At 47.7% G+C, this 23,566-nt stretch overlaps 1 protein-coding gene across 5 annotated transcripts in view; it reads left to right on the top strand.

Moving 5' to 3' along the window:
* Positions 1-4,860: 4,860 nt before the first annotated feature.
* The window catches only part of ZNF423 (zinc finger protein 423), a 229,795-nt gene continuing 211,089 nt past the window's right edge, over positions 4,861-23,566 (top strand). For 3 of the 5 annotated variants that reach the window (XM_067302563.1, XM_067302561.1, XM_067302564.1), the window contains exon 1: positions 4,861-5,094. In XM_067302563.1, coding sequence (XP_067158664.1) covers positions 5,055-5,094 — 40 coding nt within the window. In that variant the 5' untranslated portion in view covers positions 4,861-5,054. The remainder of the gene's footprint in view (positions 5,095-23,566) is intronic. The other 2 variants (XM_067302562.1, XM_013941081.2) reach the window with 1 other exon arrangement.

Raw genomic sequence — 23,566 nt, 5'->3', positions numbered from 1 at the left:
AAGAGTGACGCTGTCTTGCAACTGTATCCGCTGCGACATTTGACTCGCGGCTGAATGAGCGCATTGTGCGACGTGTTTTGGAAACATTATCTTTTTTTTAAGAAATAATCCAGCCCTCGAACAGTTTCTGTGTGCCGGTGCCCTTTCCTTCGCGGATGGGGGCAGCTCAGGTGTTTGCCCGGCCGCCACACGCCCCCGCAAAGAGCAGGGTGTTTTTGGGTCTGCGGGGCCCAATTCGGGTAACGATGCCGGGGCTGCTTGGCCTCTTGCTCTGCACAGAAACCCTTCATCCAAGGTGCCGCACAGCTTTTCCTGGGGCGTTAGCATTTTGTCATGTTTCTCTTAGACATTATGGTGCATCGTGTAATTAGGCCTGTGTGTGTAAGATATTCTTTAATTTAGGGTGATTACTGTTGCTGGCTGTTCCACAATTAAGATTATCTTCTCCGTGCAGCCTGGTTCACCAGACCAGTCCTTTCACTGGCTGCAAATATTCCTCTTTTTGGCTTCAGAAAGTTTAAATCTTAACTGAGGCAGGATTTCTCCAAGTAGCCTTGCTCCACTGGGCACCGAACTCCATCAGACCTCTTTGAAAATCCCAGCTTTAATGAGGTTTTTATTTTTGCTTTTACATAACTGTGCTATTTCTATATAATTTCAGACTGATTTTGAAGCACTTTAAGTCACATTTACATATAGAGAGAGCAAAAGAAAACCAGGTCGTAACCTGAAGTCAGGCTGCCTGGAAAGCCACTGTCGACACGAAGCTTCGCCCGGGTGAAAGGCAGCTCTCCGTGCGGCGCCCGCCACGGGGATGGCCGCCTCGGCAGGCGCCGGCGCCGCGGGCCCCGCTGCGGCTCCCGGCCGCCCCCGCTCCCTCGGGGAACGCTGCGGAGGCGGGTTTGGCGCCGGAGGCCTCCCGTCTCCCGCGGCGGCCCCGCCGGAGCAGCGGCGGCGGCGCGCGTGCTCCCGGCGGGAGCGCACCTGAGCGGGTTTTTGAGCAGGGAATATGGCATCCAAGCCCCCGCGGGGACCTGATGTGGTACCGACGTCACGGGGAATTGCAGAAACGCTCGGGATCCTTTCCACGGGATCGAACGTTTCTGCGCTTTGCGCTCTTCTTAAAGCTCCCCGGCACAAGGAGGCAAGGCGGCTGCAAGGAAGCGAGATGGAACGTAGGTTCAAAACGTATTTTTACCTCATTCTTAAATTACTACAATTAAATTATTAAATGTGTTTTTATTAAATTAGCACCCAGGCTAGCGCCATTTGCCTTAAATATTTTCACGAAGTCTGCGAAGCCTCCCCTTGCTATTAGTGCTCTTTGGAGGCATCGATGTGATTCGGGTCCCGGGGGTGGGAGCGGGGGTCCTGGCCTTCCGCGGGGGCCGCTGTGCTCGAGCGCGGCTGCGGGGCGGGAGGCGCTGGAGCCCCCTTCGCTCCCTGAACCGTACGTACATGTCCAGGACGGCACCGGTGACACTCTGCGACACAGCAAAGCGTGGAGGCGCCTGCTCAAAAACTGCCGAACGGAGGCACGCTTATGTTTACAGAGCAGCGCCTGGAGGAAATCTGTGCGCTTCTAGGTTTGAAGATAATAGAGAGGGATGAATTAATAATTATATATGTGTGTGCTAGACTTAAAGACAGATTTATGTATGCGTTTCATTTTTTTTATTTCAGACCTGTTTCCCTGCTTTCTTTAGCTATAGTCTGGTATTTTCCAACAGATCTTAGCATATAAAGTGGTCGGTTCAAGGGTGCTGCTGCTTCGACGACAGCCCCACGAGTGAATTTGAACCGCTTTCATGGAAGGGGGTTGGGATGCTCTGACCAGGGCTCCTCTCCCTGCTAGCAGCTGCTCTGAACCAGGGATGGGTTTGCAAATAAATGTTCTTATTGGCTACCCAGCAGGAAAAAAATTACAAATATTTCTCTTCCCTCAAAATGAAAACTTATAGATTTCTTTGTGAATTAAAAAAAAAGGAAAAAGTTGTAGAAACGTTTCATTGTTAATTGGGGCATTTAAAGTTATTTTTAAAAAAGCAATAGAAAATTTGGAAGCAGAGGGCTAGATGGCAGAGGGAGTTGGGAATTATTTGGCAAGTGGAAAGTGTAAAACTAAGGTTGAACCCCCCTCTTTGCCCAATTGCCCAGGGATTTGAATTTGGGTCTCCAAACTCCTCGGAGAGTGCCCAACCGCTGGCAGATTCTGGGATGAGAATCTGTCCTGCTGAAGCTGCTCTGCTTTGTAAGAATAATTAAATATTCATTGGGCCAGTGAGAGAACAGAAACAATTTGATAGCCTGGGGATTAAGACTCTCCAATAAGACGAGGATACAGAAGTGTTTCAGTTTCTGATCCAACTCTGATGCCAAATGGCTATGAATTGAGGGTCAGGTTGACTAAATTTACAAACTATTCTGGTTGCATTTTTCAGTATATAAATAGCACAATAATTTTTTCTTTCAGCTCTGCTTATGCCTTTATAGAAATTGGTACCACACCAGCTTTTGCAATGGCGAGTTGCCATTGAATTGAGCTATCCCCATTTTCTGTGGGGATCAGAACTGGGACCAGAGGCTCTTTAAAAATCCATCTTTGTCCCAGTTAGTCTTTCTGTACCCACAACTTGATACTTAGCACTGTGATGTGGAAGAAGTATATCTTGATTATAGCAGTGTTATAGGAAACATTTTTTACTGCATGTCCAGCCTATGGTGGTAATCTGGCGTAATACAGTAGGAGGGACCTGTAAACCTTTAGTATGACATTAACAATCCCAATAGTTTCTGTCAAACTTTAAGAAAGCAGAAAATCACTGCTTGACATTCATTCAAATTAGCCACTGCTTTAAAAAAAACTTTTTCGTTATGTTTGCTTGTGTAAATGATGAACTCATTCCTGATTTTTGTGGGCTTTTTAGAGTGGAAGGAAAAAGCTGAAGATGTTTTCCAGGTGCAAGTTATGAGCAGGGAAGCGGTGCCTATGGGGAGCCGCTAGCTGAGCCCCCGTGGTGCCCTGCGGCCCTGCTCTGGGCCATGCGTGGGCCCGTCGAGAGCAACCTGCCAGGGCCGGGTCTTCCCTCGGTGCTATTTGTATGGTATCTGCAAAAAAGGGTTTCATCCCATGGAAGGTATTTTCTCGTTTGGTGTCTGGATGTACAAGCAGGCCGGCTTTAATGATGGCACAAGTCCATCATGAGCAGCAGAGAGGATGCTTGGAAATGCAGCTCCTCGCGTGGTGGTCAGTATACAGTAAACGAAGCGGCAGAAGCATCTTGTTACTACAAAGCAATAAAGCTTATTTAAAACAAGCCCCATTTAAGTGAGAGAAGCAACTCTGGGAGAGCGTTTACCTTGAGCAATGCCAACAGCAGCTGGGCATGGAGTGCTCTGCCATGGAACGAGTTTAAAACATTTAGGATTTTTCCAGAAGAAACCACGCGGGCAGAGAGGCGTAGGGGATTCTCGCTACCGCTAAACTTAACGCTACCGAAGGAGGCCCAGTGGAGAAACCCTCCGCGGGTCTGCAGACGAACGGGAGCGGCCAGCAGGGCTGTATATACGCGTATTAAAAAAAACAGAAAAGAAAAGTTCTCCGCGCCCCGGGGTGGTGGCGGGGTGTGTGTGTCCGTGTGTGTGTCCGTGTCCGTGTGTGTGTCCCGGGCCGGGCCGGGCCGGGCCGGGCCGGGCGCCCTCGCTGCGCGGGCGCGGGCGGGGCGGGCGCGGCGGCGGCGGCGGCGGCGGCGAGTCCGGTCCGCGGCGGGCGGCGGCGGCGGCGCGGCGGCGGCGCGTCCGCGTTTTGCGAGCGGCCGGGCTGTATTTCCCGGGCCGTCCATGGCTCGGTGCTGTTGGCTCTCTCTCCGTCTGATCAGCCCAGGCTGCGCGGGGCTCCCTACGGGATCAGAGCGCTCCCCCGCCGGGACTCCACTCCTCACATCCTCCTGCTGGGACTCAGCTACATTTCCAGCCAAGCCTGGCTTTATTATGTGTGTCTGCACTGCAGCCCCAGCAGCAAGATCAGGAGGAGGAAAAGGAGCCAGGACAAAGAAAAGAGAGGGAGGCTGGCGAGAGCTAAAGAAAATAAAAACCCAGGGCAGCCGCGGCAGCAGCAGCAGCAATGAAGGCAGGAGCAGTGCCACCTTCCAGCGAATAACACATGGAGGCAGCTAGCGGCCCCGGCATCGATGCAAAGCGACACTTACCGTGTTTTGCGAAGTGCGTTCGTGCGGGAGAAGGCGGCGGAGGACAGAGGCGCGGACGGCCGCCAGGCAGCGGGAAGGAAGGCGGCAGCCTGCGAGCGACATTAGCTCCTCGCGGGGAGGGAGGGCACCGCGCTGACGGGGAAGGCGAGAGCCCGGCTCCTCTCGCCGAAAAATAAGAATAAAAAAGGACTCGTCGCCCCTCCGCTGCAAGCAGCGAGAGCGAGGAAGGGGAGGAAATTGAGAGAGAGGCAGAAAGGGAGGGGGCCGATCGGAGTCGGGGGAGGATTTAAAAAATTGCAACGAGGTTGCACCCCCCGAGCGCCTCGTATTGTTGTTGTTGTTGTTAGTATTTTTAGGCACTAGTTCTCCTCACACGCCCTCCCCCACCCCAAAATATAGGGAGCCCCGGGCGCTCCGTGCAAATCTTTTTTTTTTATTATTGTGAAAGTCGGAACCGGACTAAAAACTGCAGGGCGCCTGCAAACTTTACAGAGAACAAAAAGCCGGGTGGGGGTGCGGGCCAGGCTCGGAGGGGGCTCGGCTTGTGTTTGTGTTATTTGCACATTGAAGGGGGGGAAAAAAAACAAAGGGGGGGGAAGAAATTGCAACTGTTGCGCCTGTGATTTTTTTTTTTCCGGGGGGAGAACCTCTGGGTGCCCAAGGGGGTGGAAAGAGGAGTTGAACTTGCCGCATTGCAACAGGCAAAGAAGTGAGAAATCAAATAATCGATCCTGCTGCTGCTGCTGCCGCCGCCGCCGCTTCGCCTCGCAGAGCCGAGCAAAGTTTCGAGTGGGCAAAGGGGGAGCAGGCAGGGGAGGAAGGAGCGGCGAGGAGGAGGACGAGGACATGTCAAGGAGGAAGCAAGCCAAGCCCCGCTCGGTGAAAGGTAAGAGCCCGCCCGGCCCGGCCCGGCCCGCGGCCCCGCCGCCGCGGCCCCGGGGAGGGAGCGGGAGCCGCCGCCGCCGCCGCGTGACCAATCAGGGCCGGGCGCGGCTTGGCGGGGATTGCGAATCCCCCCGACGGGGGCCGCCGCCCCCGCCGCCCCCGGGACCGGCTGCCCGCGGCACCCCGCCGCCGCTGCGGCGCGGGGACGGGACGGGACGGGAGGGGAGGGGAGCTGAGCCCAGCCCAGCCCGCCGCGTCCATTTTGGGGGCTTTGCCGCCCGCCTCCCTCCTTCCCTCCCTCCCTCCTTCCTTCCTTCCCTCCCTCCCGCGGGCACCGCCGCCGGGAGCGCAGCGCAGCGCGGCCCGGCCCGGCCCGGCCCCCTCCGGCCGCCCCCGCCTGAAATGGCGGCCGGGCGCTGCCCGCGGCGCGGCGGCGGCGGCGGCCTCGACGGCGCGGCGGCATGTGCGGGGCCGCGGCGGCGGCGCCGCGAGGGTGTGAGGTCATCGGGCCTCTGATGTCACGGGCGGTGATGTCAGGCCGGGGAAGCGGCGCCCGGGCCCGCTCGGGGCGGGAGCCGGGCGCTCGCGGCCACGCGCCTCCCCAGGCCGGGCTCGAGGAGCCGGGGGAGCGAGCGCGCGCCCGCCGGGTGGCTTGGGGACGCTGGACGTTGCGCAGCTGTGCTCCAGTCGCGGTGCCGTGCGGCGCTCAGAGTCTCGCTCTTGTGAACGTTGCGCGTTGATGTGGCTTAATAAGGTGGAATTGAGAAAAACAGCATTTTAGCTGGTGAATGAGATTAGCGTTTCTTTATCACTGGAGATTCTGCTCGTTTCATCTGTTTTCTCCCACTGTCCAGGACATAGAGCAGTGATGAGAAAAGGGAAGAATTAGAATCAATTTCTTCAATAAGGAGCATCTGTAGGGTTGCAAACTTAAGTACGTAAAATGCTTGGCATTGAAAAAACAGCAGCCGAATTTAGGAAGGGGTACATTAATACAGGTTAAACATTAAACTTTACAAATACACTCATGCGTATTCTTTAGGGGATAGCAACTGCTTAAACATTTACAGTGAGGGGGTATTTAAAATCCAGTGTTTTTCTCTCTGAGAAAGCAGCTGACGGCAAACCACACAAGCGTTTTGGCCCAGCGTAGCCATGTGCTGTGTTGCGAGAATTGCCTTCTTTTCCACTTTTGAGAGAATTCCCGCGACCGAGGAGGCAGTGGTTTCAGGGCCCTCCCCGCGCTGGGCAGCATGGGGCTTAGTTAACGTTTTATTGTCTTCTGTACAAAGCACTAGTCTCAAACTCAGTGGTCTGGGGGCTTTGTTGTGGAAGCACAAAAGGATCATAACTTTTGATGCTTCTGGTGAAACAAAAACTCGAGAGCATCCATTATTAAATAACTCGCGGATGGACAAAATTAGCATTCAGTTAATCAGACTAGCAAAGGAAAGAAATGAAACCCCAGCCAGTGCCATTTCGTATTGTTATATTGAAATATCCATTATTTAATAGGTCGCAATGTAAGTAATATTTGCTCCAAATGTTTATGAAGTTTCTGCAAAGTAAGCCTTTCATCCTTACAAAAAAAACTTAAACATTTTTTTTCCAGACTAATAGTGCATTTTAGCTTTTCTGCTGGGTGTCAGGTTTGCGGTGTGGTATTGTGAACCTCCACAACCGAGGACAAGCTCTTTTAAAGGAGCTGCTTCAGTAATTGCTGTGTGAAGTGTTACAGTCCGTGGGAAGAAGAAAGGACAGAACTAGAACTATTTCTAGTGGATGTTCTGAATTATGTTGTTTGAAACTAAAAGGATCACAGTTTGAAAAAAGTCACAGAGGCCTCAGGTCATGACTGCCCTCAGACAAGGGGATCCCATTTAGTGGACAGGCCTCCAGAGCTTTAAAATATTTTTTTCTGTGGTTAAGTACCACATTTAGTGTTCAGGAAATAGTTTTATGTCAGTGAAAACCATATTTGCTTTAGAAGCTCAATTAATAAACATTGACACCTTGCCATATAATAAAATTATATCTTTACCATTTATTAGTCATTTGTTTCCTACTTCATTGCTTTTTCAGTGGCAATATCTATGGCAAGGTACTGATACATTTTAATGAAAATTTGACCCTATTTCTAATATAGAACAGATCACTATTTACAATGGCATTTTTATAAATTGAATCGGGTAACTTACTGGCAAGTCATAACTAAGAAATATTTTCCATGTAATGTAAAAATATCTTTGAAACAATTAGGTTGGTAAAACCTGTTTTTAAAATATTCTAAGTATTTCTGTAGCCTTCAGGTAGAAAAGAATATGTTTTCTACTTCAGCATAACCTGACTGTAAATTACACCTCTTAGCATTAACTGAGTAAATGGCAATCAAAAGAATGAGTGGGATCTGGGTGAAAATTTTGATAATAGGAGGCAACTCATATGTGTGTATGTGGGATATGGAATTTCTTCCTTTTCTTACATTCATCCATATCTTCTGCTTTTAAAAAGTCCATCATATACATTTTGTGGTCTAGGGAGTTGGCAACCCAGTAGATTGCCACAGTACACGTTTCCATGGAAATAATTGAGATGTAATAAATAAAGGCACTCTGAGGTCACAGGTTTCCCAATTCAACTGAGAAGAAAACAAGCGTAAATTATGTGGATATATGTGTAGCATTTAGGTTTTCAAGTAATTTACTGGTTTTCTCTTTTCTGTATATTTATTTCACTTTGTATAGCAGCTTTTGTATTTATTAACCACTGTAGAGATTTGTGCATCCTTCCTCATTGAGAAGGATTACGCGCTAAAATAGACTCGGTGCGAGCCTGTGATGAAAGGCGTTACTCTGCCTGTAAAAGGCCCGTTGCCTGCACGTTAGCTGAGAACGATGCTGTCTTTGACTTTAAAGAAGCAACTGACTTGGACGGAAGTATCAAGCGATGACAACTATTAGAGCCACGTAATTTAAAATTAAGTAATTGTAAAACAAAACTGGAAGCCCGCAAGCCTGTAGGTCCTGGAGACCCGTGCTCTGTGTTGTGAGGGGTCCGGTTCAGGCTCGCAGAAAGTTGCAGTCGTTGCTCCGGCTGTGACTATACCAGCAGCCGGGCAATTTTCCCTCGTGTGGGGCTCGTGATTTGCAGTGCAGTACGCTGATTTGCTGTAACCGTTAGCTGGATTGTGCAAGATTAAAGAAATTCAGCCTTTGTAGCTAGTGGTTGGGGAGGATGTTCTCCTTGGTTTAAATGAAGCTTTTTTGAGATCAACCAGGACAGAGGAATTCTGAGTCTTTGTTAGCTTAAAAAATAAATGATTCAGTGGTAATGTAGTGTTAGCAGCTGTGGTTTAAAACACTTGTCTATCCTGAAGCTTTCCTTCACATCATAACTGAAGACCATGACTGTAATTTTTCCTCGGTACAGAATCATCTTTTGTAATGCTGTCAGTAACTTGATTTGTTGAAGGCTTTTACAGTTATCTGTAGAGTTGAACATCACTAATGTTATTAAAATCACATGATCTTGAACCCCAGACCCATAATTACAGTTGTGAACATCAAAGTACGCTATCCCCCCATCACAAGTGATCCATGGTAATGTCAACAAAAATATCTTTAAAAGTTTGTTCTGTGCTATTAACTTTGGAGAGATGCTGCACTCCAAGTTTGCTGTGGGGTCTGCAAAAGATAATTGTTAAGGATCTCTGTTGAGACCTAAAACTGTAGCTTATCACATTACAACTTAGGCATGTTTTAGAACCAATTATATGAAAGAGAGCATGTGAAATGTTGAGGTCCTGGTAATAGAGCCAGAGGTTTAAAGTCCCATGTAATTTTAATTGGAGAATTACTTGAATGCAGTTTGTGGGGACTGGGCTCCTGTTGGCACAAGGTTTTAAGCATCAGATGCACTTTGGTTGCTGAATTTGACAGTTCTGCAAATTGCTGTCAGATTGCAAGGGTATTTTGAGCATAAACGTGCTAGTCAGTAATCAAACTGTTTTGCAAAAGAATGCACTAATGAAGTCTAGATTTGTTATCCTACTTGAAGTTGCAGAATTGCTGTCATATTTTTTTGCTTTCAGTTGGCAAAAAATGCTGATAGAAACTTTTGATTCACACCCTACCTGCCTCATTTGTGTCAGTCAAAAAAAAAAAAAAAAGGAAAGGAAAGGAAAAAAAAAGGTTGTAGGTTGTTCTCTACTTCGTTATCTGCAAAGTAAATAAAAATACTTCAACCATTTGCTGAGTTCCAATTAGCTGATTGCTATGAATGATCTTCTTTAAAGGAATGCTGTTTTACCTATCTGCTCATACAAAGGTTTGATTTTTAATGTCTTGTGAAAAGGATTCTCTTTGTCTTGATTGATGTCAAGAATAAAAGCGTGATGGTAATATCCCTTTGAAAGCTATTGTATTGTCAGCTCTGGCTGACAGCAGGAGGCCCTCCTAGTGCTATAGATTAGCGCTGTGAAAACACTGACATTTTCTTTGTTATATTGCTGTTGTTCTGCTTGCAAAGTCAATTATACAATGTCGGAGCTCAGTTACAGAGTTGACTGTGGAAGTAACAATGTCTTTCATACTTGTCTTAAAGATATAATTTTCTTTTTTTCCCAGTTGATAGAGAAGAACCTGAAGGTACTGGAACAGTACATTCTACAAATTAAATTTTGACAAGTATAATCATAATTGCCAAATACAAGAGACTTGTGCGATTATCCTTTAATTTTACAGTTCATTCAAGTTTTGGTGGAATTTTATTGATACAGTGAAAGCAGCAGCTAAAATTGATAAAACTCATATCAAATAAGATTACAGTCTTGATTGTTCTTTATCAAGTGTAGCTTTTGGGGGATTTGGAATAATTGGAGATGTTGGTGTTTCATTGTGGGGCTGGCGCCAGGAGAACGTTTGAATCCATGCAGTATACCCAGCCTTGCCTTTAGGGATTAGCCTACCGTTTTTAATTTTTGTGCGTGTGTTTTGATACGAGCCTAACAGCGTTCTCCTGTGAACTCCAGAAGTCCCATTTTCCTCCCTTTTTTCTCCCTCTGGTATGCTTTCCTGGACAGGATCTGTGTGGTATTTAACTGGTTTTACTGATTGAAACTCATGCCTGTGTGCAAACACCTTTTAATTGTGGTCTGTTCCCATTGGTCCTAGCGCACTTAACTAATAAATGTGGCCAAAAATTGAAACGGCGGAAAAGGTAACGCATATGGTTTAAATACAAATGGGAAGAAATTAGAGATCTCATGTTTTTAGTGCTGCTTCATCTACTGTCATTGACGATAAAGAATAGCATGTAGTGATAGTGGCTCTCAGAGAACACTTTCTTTTTTTTCTTCAAAAATATTTGTGTCAAATCAGTGCAAGTTAACATCATTCACTGCTGAATTGCTTCAGATGACACATGCAAAAAAAAATCAGAAAGCTCTTGTTAGGACGTTAATTGTAGGATTTCTAAATTACTATTATAAACTAATAGAGTAACAAAAGATTCCACAGTTGCCAGTAATTTGTCAGGATTTATTTTGTTTTTCTTCAATAATTGAAAATTAATGTCTTGAAGTGAAAGCAGATGTTCATGCCATCCTCTGAATTGGATTTAAAAATGATGTTTTGTGGATGCGTTAAGCTTGTGTAAACACAAATTGTCTTATCATAGATTGGGCTTTGGCTTGGTTTTATCTATTGTTTGGTGCCAGTTTAGCTTTTACGTTAAACCTGTGGAAGTGGTTTCAGCCTGGTTAAATTAAGTAAGCGAAGTGCTTGGGGTGGCACCCAATGATCACTTATTGTAGTAAACATTTTTAAAAAACCCAACTCACCTGCTGACTCTGTGGATGGTAATACTTACTCACGCTGTAGTATTAATATTTACTTCTATCTTGACAAATGTGCTCTTAATTGTTTACTCAGTTATTTTTACAGAACTAGTCCATTTATATCCCCCACCCCCAATTTGTAGACTCAAAGTTTTGGTACATCACAACTTTAGAAAAATGCAAAACACCTGTTTCTCTCTCTTTTTTTTTTTTTTTTTAAAGGTATCTCCTAGTCTCATACATTGGCCTGCAGTCTGTAAAAGATAATAAATGTCTTCATGTATTATAATATTCTCTTAAACAAAAGATTATTAATTACCCACAGTAATTGAACTGTCTTATAAAAATGCCTACATCAACCCCTCCTCACTCCATCACTATTCTCCTTAAATGCCTCTGGAAAAGGATGGCTATTACGTTCCATTGCAGCGTGGTAAGTGCACTGGAGCAATGAAATACTAATAATATGAAGCCTATTACAGATGACTTCTGTTAAATCTTCACTGGCAAATGGTGGTGGAGAGGAGGATCTGGTTTTTGTGCATGCATTAACATACACGTGTATTAGGAGAGTTCGGGCGTGTGTTTTAGTCAAGGGAGCACTAGCTCAGAGGTGCCTGTATTGCATACATTTATGCAACGTACTTTTAGAGCCCTGAGCTAGATTCTTGTACGTTTTCTTCTTTGATGTCCATTAGTAAATGTAGAAAAACGGGTTACTTGTCCTCTTAGAGAAATAAGGTAATAGAAGTTTTAAGTACTACATCTCCTTGACAACCCGTAGGTACATATATGCACAGCAGTGAGCGATGGTGGTTTATCGGAGACACTTTGTTCTAGGGAGCACCAGACCGCTAGGACGTCAAATGCTCTCCGGTGACGTTTGCAGCTGAAGACGGTGCCAGTGTCACCCGCTCCCGCCGGTTCGTTCCCTAGACCGCGAGCAGAGGGGCGCGATGGTGCGCGGCGCGATGGTGCGCGGCGCGTTGGTGCGCGCCGTTAGCTTTCCCCTCTGCAGCTGACTCTGTGCAGCCCCGCAATGCCCAGCTGAGGCGAGTGATAAGTAGCTTCATTATATTGTTTGCATTTGCTTAGGAAGGAAACCTTTTGCTTTCCGTCCGCAGATTAGGCAACAGAAAGACCAATCTGCAGAACTTGTAAATGCCACTTGTTAATCATATGCAGTACAATTATTAATTTTTTTTCTTTTCCCCCCTTGGATGTATTAAGTCAACTTTTTAGCTTTTTATGTAATTGAAATTTGCCCTTTTGTTACCTGGGCATGAATTATTTTTGAAACGTTGTCGTTACCCGCCCCACTGTGAGGTTTATCTCTTCTGTTCATCCTAATTAAATAAAACATACTGTTGTTGGCCAATCTCGCGTTGAAGGGAATTACCTGCCTCAAGGCTTGTCGATGGTCGCTGGGCTTGCTCGCTTGCTCGCTCGCTGCCGCCGCAGACATCGACTGCCCCGTTTACTTTTAGCTTTCCGTTTCGAAGGGGTCGGGGCTGCCGCGTGACAGGCGGATGGCCGATGCTTTACAGGACTTTCAGAGCTGGACAAAGCCTCAGAGCTGCCGGAGAGGAACGGCGAGCACGAGCGCCGCAGCCGGGGTGGAAGGAGACCACTCTTTTCCTGGAGAAAGACCACCAAGGAGACCCAGGCGGTTCCCTTAGGTGTGTGTGGGGGCTAAAAAACCTCGGCCGCGGTCTCATTCGAGCCCGAGAGCCCCCCGGGCAGCCCGCAGCGGGGCTGAGCTCGCCTCGCTTGTGGCATCGCTGGCCGTTGGGGTCTTCTCAGATCTGGTACTTGTCGCTAAAGTTTCCTTCCAAAGAGTAACGGTTGCTGTTTCTTTAGGCAGAAGTTACTACAGAAAGCAAGCCAGGGGTTCAGTTTTCAAGGCGGAGCGGAGGGAGAGGTCCCTCCCTGCAGAGACGCGGGGCGTCCGAGCCCCCGCTCCAGCTCCGTAACGGCCCGCGGCCGCTGGAGAACTGCTGCAGGGAGAAGTCGCTGCGGCCCAGCCCGGGTCCCTTCCTCCTCGGCCCTGGGCCTTTGCTCAAGTGTAGCCTAATTCTGCTTTCCAACTATTAGAAAATTACTACACAGAGGGCAAAAGACAAGTTCTATGCATATGTGGAAAAAACCTAAATTGGTATTTTCACCCCCTCCAGCCCCGAGAGTCGTCAAACTCCCTTTGCCCGCACACCTGCCATTAAGCACGTCCCTCCGCTGGCCGTCTCCAAGCGCAGGGGCGTCCCCGCTCGGTCGCGTGGATTCACAGAAGCCCTTCCTGGTCGTTACGTACGACCCGTCCGCGGACGGGCAGCTGCCAGCAGGGCTGGCGCTGGGTTTCACAGCGGCGCGCGCTGCTTGGCGATGCCCCCGGCGCAGGTGGGGCTTTCCCCCGAGTCGGCGTTCGGGCGGGTTAGCCGCGCGTTCGGCGGTGGCCGGGCGGCGCTCGCGGCAGGCAGGCGCTCCTCGGCGCTGGAGGTCGGCTCCCCGCGCCCGCCCGCGGTGCGAGGCGGGGGGGAGAGCCGGCGCTGGCGAGCGCCGCTGCCGCGCGGGGCGCTGGGGCTGGGAGCCGGCTCGGGTGGGGAAACTCGCGGTGCAAGTCCAGCCCCACTGAGCTCCTGCACAGCGGCTGCTGTTGGTCGAGACTCCGCTCTCGGGCCCGTTTCGGCCGGCGGTAGTGCTTCCCAGCGAGCGCGGTGAGGACGGCGTTTTATTGCCAGCGTCTGCGTCGCAGCTGCGAGAGCAGGAGGAGTGAGGAGATCCAGTGGGACGCCCTCGCTGGCCGACGCCGGGCCGGTTTTTGGCGGCGCCCGGGCGGGCGGAGGTGGCAGAGGACGCGGCAGTGTTGTGGAAGCTGCTAGGTGGCCGTGCGCGAGACCCGGGGGACGGGGGGCGTCTTTAGCGTCCGCTTAGGTAGGTAGGTAGGTACAAATTGGCGTGCCCAGAATTGAGCGTGAGCCTGCATCTTTTCAATCTCCGGTCCCCCAGATTAAAAACCTAAAAGGAGGTAGAGAAAACACGTGATAGACGGGTGGCCTCAACGCCTGGGGAGGGGGAAATGGGAAACAGAGGAAGACGGAGGAAAAACGGGAAAAGACGAGACTGGAAACTCTGTTCCTGCTATATGAGTGTGGAAGGTGTCTGATGATTTGGTGCAACGTTTGGCACAAATGTTAATTTATCTGGAGCTGCGTCTATATTATCTTTAATGTTTAGTTTTAAGATTGACAGAAGAAACAAATCTGAAAAGCCAGTCCAACTGCAGAAAAGGGTATGGCTAAGTGCGAGCACGAAAGAAGATGCTAGAAATGTGAAACACCTAAACGAAATATCTTTTCTGCTCTTAATAGACAGTGTCAATGTTTTCCCATCTGGAGGAGTGTATTTGCTTTAGTTCAGAGCTGGTTTATGTTTAATATAGAGAAATTTGAGGAAGACTGTGATTCCAGTCATGAATTCTGGAAGTTTTAGTTATTTTATGATCATGGCAGGATCCGCGCTGGGCCTATGAGGACTTTTGGTGCATCAGCTTGGAGCTTGGGGGAACGGGGAGGTTGCGAGTTAATGGTGGGAAAAAGTTTTCAACACTTTTTGTGTAAACACACAGACACACACCCCAGTATGTATTATCAATGACGTGTGTGCACATATGCATGAAAGAGAACATCTAGAGGAATCTTTAGGATCTTTTATTAGACCTATTGATGGGGTTGCAAAAAGCAAGGAAGTTTTTCCGGTGCGTGAGCCTTTCTTCAGTCCTGAAAAAGCAGCAGCCTTCTGGCTATTTTGCTTGATAGGTAAATGCAGCTTTACTTTAATTTACTTATTCAAGCTCTTACTCAGATTCCTCTTGTTTCATTAGATTACTTACATGAGTAAAGATTTACTGGATTGCATAGCAATGCCAAGCTTTTGTATTATTTATTGCTGGATGTTGTGGAAGCATTTCAGTCGGATAATTTGCTCATGGCCTCCTTTATTTCTAGGAAAATGGCATGCCTTGCCCTTCATAATTTCTTTGCTTTTACTGACCAGACTGTTCCCCCAGAGGGCATGTGGGATGTGGCAGAGTGTCGAAAATGCTGGGATGGAGAAGGAGAGAAGGAGGGCTGTGTGTGTGAATTGCATGTTATTTGTTTTATGCTAGATTTATATGGCAAAAACAGTGTGTTTTTAGAATTGATACTTTGTGTAGAGTGCTGAAGTCAACTCTGGATGAGGAAGTTGTTACCATGACACAATTTTTTTAATATAAAGAAGCACTTTCAGTCTGATGCTGAGCATCATTTAGGAGTATAGTACAATGTATTATGAGCCATTTTAAAATGAAACTGGGAATGTGTGTCTTCAGCTCTTGTGCTGAATCTCAACTAGTGCTCGTGCATGAAGTCCATTGTTAGGAATTTCAAGGTTTTTTTCCGTTCCTAATTTATCTTTTCTGCTTGATAACCGGTTCATCAGACTGATTTTAAATCTCTGTTCTAGTTGTTTTTGTTCTTGAATAAGCATTAATGGGAGCTGCTTTTTCTTTTTTTTTTTTTTTTCCATTAATGTACCTAGATTTAGTACTAAAGGAGGGCTTGGAGGTGAGGGTGTGGAGCAGCGTGGGGGTGATGGGACGGCCCCAGGCTCCCATGCCAGGCGCCTCATGCACGGCTGCTCCCGTCCACGCTCTCCTGGCCGCTAGCTGAGCTGCTTCTCTAGAGACCTGGGGGAAACCAAAAAATAGCCTAGAAAATACCCTTTCAGCTGTGGGGCTGTTCGGGGCATACACACAGCGCTCTTTTAGCGGGGTGTGCAGTGTGTTGGACGTGCGCTATGGATTAACCCAAAGACCAACTTTGTATTTTTCTAATCTCAGCTATGATTTTTGCTCCTTGCCAGTGAGTCTGTATTCAAAATATGGCTCCAAAGACAACGCACAGAAAAATGAGCTTTTAATTTGTCACCTGCTGTTGAACCACTCTGTCCTCCTTGAGATGCCAAATTGCAAATGAGGTTTTTGCATCCCCCTGCACAGCCGTCCCAGAAACATCCTGCGTTTCATAGCTGCTCGTGGCACAACTGAAGGCATTAGAGCGGTGGCTTGAAAACGGTTCCTGTCTGACCGGAGCATGTAAAGCAAACACAGTGAAAAACCCAGGCAAGCAAAAAGGCAGGTAGAGAAACTGGTATCTCCCCCTGGCTTGAGGCACCGGTTACCTCCAGCAGCAAGGTCTGCTCGCAGCTTTCTGTTTGGCAATGTTGGAGAAAAACGAAGCAAAACCACTTCCTTGTGCGGTCACTCACTATTGGAAAAATCCACTTAAAGTCATCTTTAAAAAATTCAGTACAAGTTCTACACACTTTATTTTGGAGACCGTTATCTTGTCTGGCTGTGCACGCTACTGCCTTTTCCACAGTGTGTCCAAGCGACCAGGGATGGCAAATATCCCAGCTGATAAAAGTGGCTTGTCTCCTCGCAAGCATCAAACCACCCAATGAAAGTTTACCGTGGGGTATAAACCGAGAACTCTGATTTTTACAGACAGGAAGCTAGACCAGCTCTGCAGTGAGATATAGTTGTATATAGTTAAGGCATTACCTTCTGGTCCTATGTGGTTGTGTGCAGTACAGGCATTGCCTTTTGTTCTTAAACCATGCGTCTGATTTTAAAATAATGGAGAAAAATGCATTTCCCACTTAGTGTTTGGGCTGTCCCACATCCCCACTTCTCCTGCTTTCGCCAGAGGCAGGGCGCTGCCGGGTCCTTCCCGTGCCGTCTCGCCCAGCTTGGCCTCAGCCTCGCGCGCTCGCAGCTGCTGCCGCCGGGCACGGGCATCGCGCCGGGCACGGGCATCGCCGCTGGCGGGCGCCTGGATGCTTCTGCCCGTGGGGCAGCTGAAACGTAGTAACAGGACAAATGCTGTTTTACGGGAAAATACTATTCCACATGTTCCTCTCAGCCCGCCTTTCCTCCTGTTTTCTGGTATTGGAGCCGTGACCGTGTCCCTGAGCGCCTTCAGCTGCTCGGTTCGCTTCCCGCCGCTTCTGCCCTGGGCGGCGCGGGGGCTCCTTTGGGGCCGGGCAGTACCTTCAGGGAGGCTTTTCCCCCCGGGTGGAGCCTCCCTACCGGCTTTTCTCGCTGAATCTCGCTGGCTCTGCTCCTTGGTTTCGTGGGCGCGCGTCCCGAGCGGCGGCGGCGGCGGCGGAGCCCCCCGGCCGGGCGGGCCCTTGGGCAGGGCGACGGGCAGGAGCGGCTCCCAGAACCTGTGCAGAGGTATCCACGAAATGACCCGATTCTGCGTCCGAACAGCTGCCCACGCTTCACTGCGCTTCTTTCGGCTACTTTATCCAGTCTTTTTTCTTTTGGGTGAGTTTGGACGATGGCTGACCCAAATTCCGCCGCCTCCAATAACCTAATGTATGGGCTTCCTTACGCCCCTGGAATTGTGACGCGGGTACGAGTTTGCTGAGGATTGAGCCTCGGCTGTGCGAGCCGGCAGAAGTTGCCTTGGCCCTACCCCAGCTGTCGGCCTCCGCGGCCGTCGTTATTGCTGAGGCTTGTTTGCTTTCTTATTTAGAATGGTTCTGATGTGGCAAATTTAGATGGCTTTCCCTGCTGTGCAAGGGCTATCATTTTTTGCCTGTTTGCTTATTTTTAGTCACAGAAAATAAAAAATTGGCTGTTTGCCAGTAAGAAAAAAAACAATAAAAAACCCCAAAGCAAACTAGATAGTGTACCTTTCCTTGCTTTTTAAAAACTCCCTTGGAATTGTCATTACTGATCTGTGTTTTTGTAGAAGCTTGTGGTTCAGTGTTGAACAGATGACATATCAAAGAATAAAATAGGTTTTTCGTTTTCCTATTTGTTATTAATCTTGTTTGGGTTTGGCAAAATACTGTGGTGGGAAAATATAAAGAAACATTCAAATGTTGTCTCTTACATAAAGGAATAAAGGAGAGTAAGTTATTTAAATAACTTAAAGTTCTTCTGCAATAGCATTGCTTGGGCTGCAGTCTGGGCTCTATAACAGCCTTATTTTAAAAAATCACTTTAAATTTTATAAATATTTCCCTGTCTCTCTCTCTCTCTCTCTGTGTCTCGCTCTCTTTTGCAATACCTAACATACATTGTCTGCTCTGCTGTTAACTCCCTGATGCAGAATTCCTAAGTTTGGGCTAATAGAAAATTTGGAGGATTCTTCATTATCTGAACCTCTTGAGAAATACCAAATATGTTCCAGTAATTGTGGTGTAGTACAACAGGGAGTCACACTGGCAGTTTGTTGGAAAGGGTTTTTCCTGTAGTTATGAAAACCATACAACTATTAAAATCCCCAAAACTGAAACCATTGGGATTACTCATATACTTACAGTTAAGCGCATGCCTAAAGGTAGATATATTCAGCATGTATTTTTTGACTTGCATTTCACTTCTAGCTTGAGAATATCAGAAAAAAATATTCCTTAATCACTTCACTCTTGTGCAGCCTTTTAATTCTGTGTTTGTGTGGCCTTAGCACAACGGGCTCTGGCTCATGGCAGAAGCACCTAGGTGTTACTACAAAGCAAATTATTAATATTAGAGAGTGGAAAGTTTGCAAAATAGTAAGGTACTACAGGCTGTTAGCAAAGAATTGGAGGCAGATTTCTCCCCTCCTGTCTTCTTTTCATAACTCTGCCACAGCCTGGCGTTGCATGTGCGTATGTCCCTTAATTTTTCTCCCTCTTGTTTTTTTTCCATCGCAGTTGTGTGCAAAGAGGGTATAACATTTGTCCCCTGGAGATGAAAGTGAATTTATTAAATGCTCTGAGATCCTGAATAGATGAAAGTGAAATGAAACACTGATATTTTAGTTCAATCATAATTTTTGTTTTTTGGGGTTGTTTTGTCTTCCCTGCTCTAGAAAATTAGATTTCTAGAACAGAATCGAGAAGAAATAGTAGAAAGTGATGCTTGTTTTGTAGCAGTAGTATAGGGACACTTGTCCTTGTTTGGCAATCTTGTGTTGGTAAGGCACAGTTTGTCTTGTTCTGCTGTCTGCAAGATAGTGATACAGAGAACTGATACTACTTGCTTAGTGTCTCTTAAAAAGCTCCTTTGGTTAACTATCTTTTGTCTTGTATTTGACTTATTTATTTATTTATTTTTAGAAAATACTGTCATGTGTCTATAATAGTCTTGATGTATTATCTCGAGGACTTAATTACCACACGTATTATTCTTAAGAAACAAAATACATTTCGTGTTTATGAAACGATATAAATAATTTGCTTTGAACTAGAATTTGGAAATATGCAGGTTGTGGAGTATAACTAATACAAAAATGTTTTTATTGCTCTTTAAAAAAATTCTATTTGCACGAGTATCAATATGTGGGGGAATTTAATTTAAAAACAGTCCCAGCCACTTGAAGAAAAATATAATGCAGTACATAAACTCATTTTAGACACTACTTATTCTACCGTGTCCCATTAGTTGATGTTTGCACAGCGTTTTGAAAATGTAAAGCGCTATATAAGTGCTTATTATTACTACATTATTATTATTCTCCCTCTTGAAAAAAGACCCTCTGGGGAGAGTGAGACTTGCTTCGCATTTCATCTGTAGTTCAGATCCCACAAGAAATATACCCGTTTGTTTTGATTTTTGCATTCTTTCCTCCTCACTTCCACCCTTCTGAAAAAAAAAATTATTGTGTTTTAGAAATTGCTGAGTTCTTATTTAGTTTATGGTTGGTAACTGCACCAACGAGAGTATTATTTGAAGGCATATAAAAACCTTAAAATCACTTTCTGTTCCGGTCTGTGGAATAAAATAAATCACTGCCCTGGTCTCTGAGCCTCTGTGGTCTGTAGGTGTTGTAAAGGCACCTAGTCCAGCTCGGGTGCGAGGAGGTAAGCTAGCATCAGCGATAATGCCCTTTGGCCGGGTATCGTCCTGCTGGCTGGTTCGTGAACGTGGGCCCCAGGATGGGAAATGTTGGGTGACGTGAGAAAATGGGTGGCTCTGGCAAAGCCTGGGAAGAATCTCCTTCCTACAGGCAGAAAGCACTACAAGTTTTTCTGATGTGTCGGTATGATTGTTTTCCTTCAAAAGAAAAATTCTACAATTGCTCTGCTCCTTTATGTTCTTTTAACCCACAGCCCACATCACTGCAGGAGAATGAGATGCTGGTTTTAGTTCTTCTAACTCTCTTTATCCCTTGAGTCCTTATAGTGAGAAGGACTTTTAGTGGGCAATGCCAGGCATTTACAGTCTGCAAATGCCATCTTCAAATTCAAGGACAATACACGTTGCCCTGCAGTGTTTGAGGCCATACTCGTAGCCCATGAACCTTAGACTTCGCTTTGACGTGGCACCCTTAGCCTTGCATGATCATAAACTAATGAACCAGTAGGGGTGAGACTGCTTCATGCAGGGTGAGGAATTTCACCCCTCTTGTAGCTATTTCTCTTGTTATGCTCTTGCCTTTTGCCTTGGTTTCTGAACTGCCCCACGCTGGACTCTCCATAACTTGGTGACTCCTCTTCCAGAGACCCCCGAATGCCATTTCTATAAACTGCATTTTGGAGAGTGGTACAGAGAGCAGGAAAAGCGGCTTGGACCAACATGTGGGTTAGGAGAGTCAAAAGATGATGTGAATTGCGGAACATAGCCTGACTTAGATGTGTCGCTGGGCTTGGCCCTTGGTTACGTTACCACACGCAGCCACTAAATAGTGAAGTCATATGCAGGATTTCAGCTTGGTTTCCAATAGAAACAAGGTTTTACGCAGTCATCCTGATCTGTGTGTGCCCTTCAGTGTTGAATCTTGGCTGATTTCAGCTGAGCTTGGCAGAGAGCAGCGATACCACTTCTGCTCCAGGAGTTTCATGGCAAATAGGCATGGAAGGAGGAGGAAACCCTCTAATAGCCTGGAGTGGCTTTGGCCCAAAAGCACACCTTATTAGTCACTGAATAACCTGTGCTGAAGCACGCTTAAAATAAATGTCCGACTGTGGGCAAAGCTGACGCCTGCGCTTTCCTCGGCCGCAAGCCTGCGGTGCGGAGGTGCCCAGGACGAGGCGGCGCTGCCTGAGCACGCACCCAACCACAGCTTCCCGCGCTGCCTTGGATTGCAGCGTTTCCATAGCCTAAGTAATGAAGAGCTTCGTCTGCCAGGCCTCTTGCTAGGGGAGAAGCCGCAGGAGGGGCCTGCAGCACCTTTACTAGCGTTATGGTGCGGCGCTGGGCAGCGCTCCTGCGGGGAGGCTCCCGCTTGCCTTTGCTGCTCCCGCTGGCATGTGGGGGGCGGTGAGGAGGAGCTCAGTAATGTGGGTATTGCAGACCTGTGGAGCTGCTAAGGTTATTTCTTGTCATGTGTCTCCTGTGCTGGAGGGAAGCTGGAAAGTCCAACCAACCCGTCCAGCTTCTACCTCTCCTCATCACTGAGCCCTAGAGCAAGGGGTTGGGTGCCCAGAGGGTGGAGAGCGCTGCTGCGGGATGAGCCCAGGTCACCTCTGGACCACGCTGAGGACATTTGTGCCTGGAAAGTTTCCTTTGTACATAGGTAACGCCAGAGTGGGGACATGAGGTGACAGTCTGGACTAATATTGGCCTGGTTGCCAGTCCTCGTAAGGTCTTGAGCTCCCTTTGAGTTATTCATGTGAACTGCTTAATAGTTCAGCTGTGTGACGAGCTGTCTTAGTAACACATGCATACTTCTAGGCATTGTCTAAGTCAGAAATGAAGTGTAAATGTTATCTGACAACTTAAGCCTATTTATTACATTATTTTATAAGGAGTTCATCAGCCTTGTCCATGCATGTCAGGTGCCTTAGTTTCAAACAAGAAAACACTAGGTTGGATGAACTAAAGCAGAGTCGTATGGACAATGTGTTTCATAATCCTTTCAAGAAAAGCCTTAGTTACTTGTAGATGTTTCATGAAGCCCTTTAAAATGCAGATGCTCTATTAGAAAGCATCATGCCAGGTAGCCCTGTCATTTGAGAACCTCACTGAAATTTGAAGACCATTTTCTACAAGTGCCTCCTGCTTATTTACCCTGGTTCAAGCAGCATTGGACCACCAGACCAGCTGTCCCTTGTTTCTGAAGCTGTACTGCTGTGGCATGGGAGTTTTGGCACTAATAACATCTTCAAGAGTCTCTTTCCCCTCCTTTCTCCCACCCTTGATCCCGTGGTGAACAAGGTGGGATTCAGGTCCTTCTTTCTCCCGCACAGTGTGGTGGTGGAGGGCTGCAGGGTAGGGATGGGAGCTGGGGATGGGGCGGGAGGAGAGTGGGGGGCAGCGAGAACTTTGCCTTTTAAGCTGGTATTACTGCTGAAGCTGTTATCCCGTGAAATTACAGTCCGAGAAATCAACTGTCAACTGGTTTTGCTGTGCTTAGGGTTTGAGGGACTTGTCGGCATTCGGGAGATAATGGAGTGGGTCAGTACAACCCTGTGTCCCTTTCTGCTTCACTCTTTTTTTTTTTAAATATGAATTAATTTGGGAGTGGAAAAGTGTAAATTTTTATAACTGGAAACTTAAAATGAAAACTAATAAGCTCGGGCATTTCAGATTGCTGGAATGTTTAAATGATGAAAGACTCGGAGATGGAGGTTTCTTATTCTGAAACACTCCTGTGTTTGAGAGTCTCATGTAGCAGTAGATGTAAGGACTTGATGTGGTTGAAAAGGACAAAAAAGTTCTGCAATTTTTCTTGCTTTGGTCTGAAACTGCCAAATTTACTGTAGCCAGTAGAAATCTTGTTAATGAAAGAAGTCTTGTTATTGAAACCTGGCACTAGATGATGCCCAGCACAAGGGCCAAACTGTGAAGGGCATTTCTCATAATTCACAAAAGACCTGGTATAACCTGGCAAATGTCTCACTCCAGAGCGATCGTATGTCCTGTGCCTCACTTAAGGTATTTACCTGAAATAGGAGTGGAAGTTGTCAGACCTGCTCAGTCGCTGGGTTTGCTTGTCACTCACTGCTCATCCCTTCCCCTGGGGATGTCATTTTCCACTCATATTTTAATGATAAACACAAAAAAATTACAATAACTATGGAAACCATTGCCCTTGGAGCCTAGCCCAGGTAGGACCGAGGGATAAGTCGCCGCGGACAGAAGGCAGGCACGATCCCTCCGCCTGCCGGAGGGAGGGCAGTCTCCTCGATTATCTGCGTAACGCGCGCGTTCCACGTAGCGCCGGGGGAGCCGCCCCATGCGTGCCAGTGCCGCCGGTTCCTCGGTTTCCCCGTGCCCTGGCCCCCGACGGGAAGGCGAGCTGCCCTCTCCCAGCGTTTGCGCCCGGCAAAACAAAAGCAGCCCGGGAGCAGAAGCAGGCACGAAGATGCTCCAGAAACCCCACCGCTCCGAGCGGCGGGAAGGGCAAACGAGCAAGCGCGGCGCGGAAAATGGAGCACAGCTGCCCGTTTCAGCCACCGATGCCTCGCCGGGAGCGGCCGTGCCCCGCGGGGCCGTCCGTGGGCTGCTGCCCCTGGGCGCGGGCTGGCTCCCGGGGCCGGCCCCCGCGGGGCGGCCCTAACGAGCAGGCTGGGGACGGGCAGATGGCCTTCCTCCCCGCAGCGGGGGCCCGGCTCTTCGGGGAGTGATCCCCGCTGAGACTGCAACAACAGCAACCCGGGA

Source organism: Apteryx mantelli, chromosome 10, assembly GCF_036417845.1.
Source record: "Apteryx mantelli isolate bAptMan1 chromosome 10, bAptMan1.hap1, whole genome shotgun sequence".
Taxonomy (NCBI): domain Eukaryota; kingdom Metazoa; phylum Chordata; class Aves; order Apterygiformes; family Apterygidae; genus Apteryx; species Apteryx mantelli.
The sequence above is the reverse complement of the archived record's forward strand: the minus strand, read 5'-3'. Positions and strand labels throughout refer to the sequence as shown.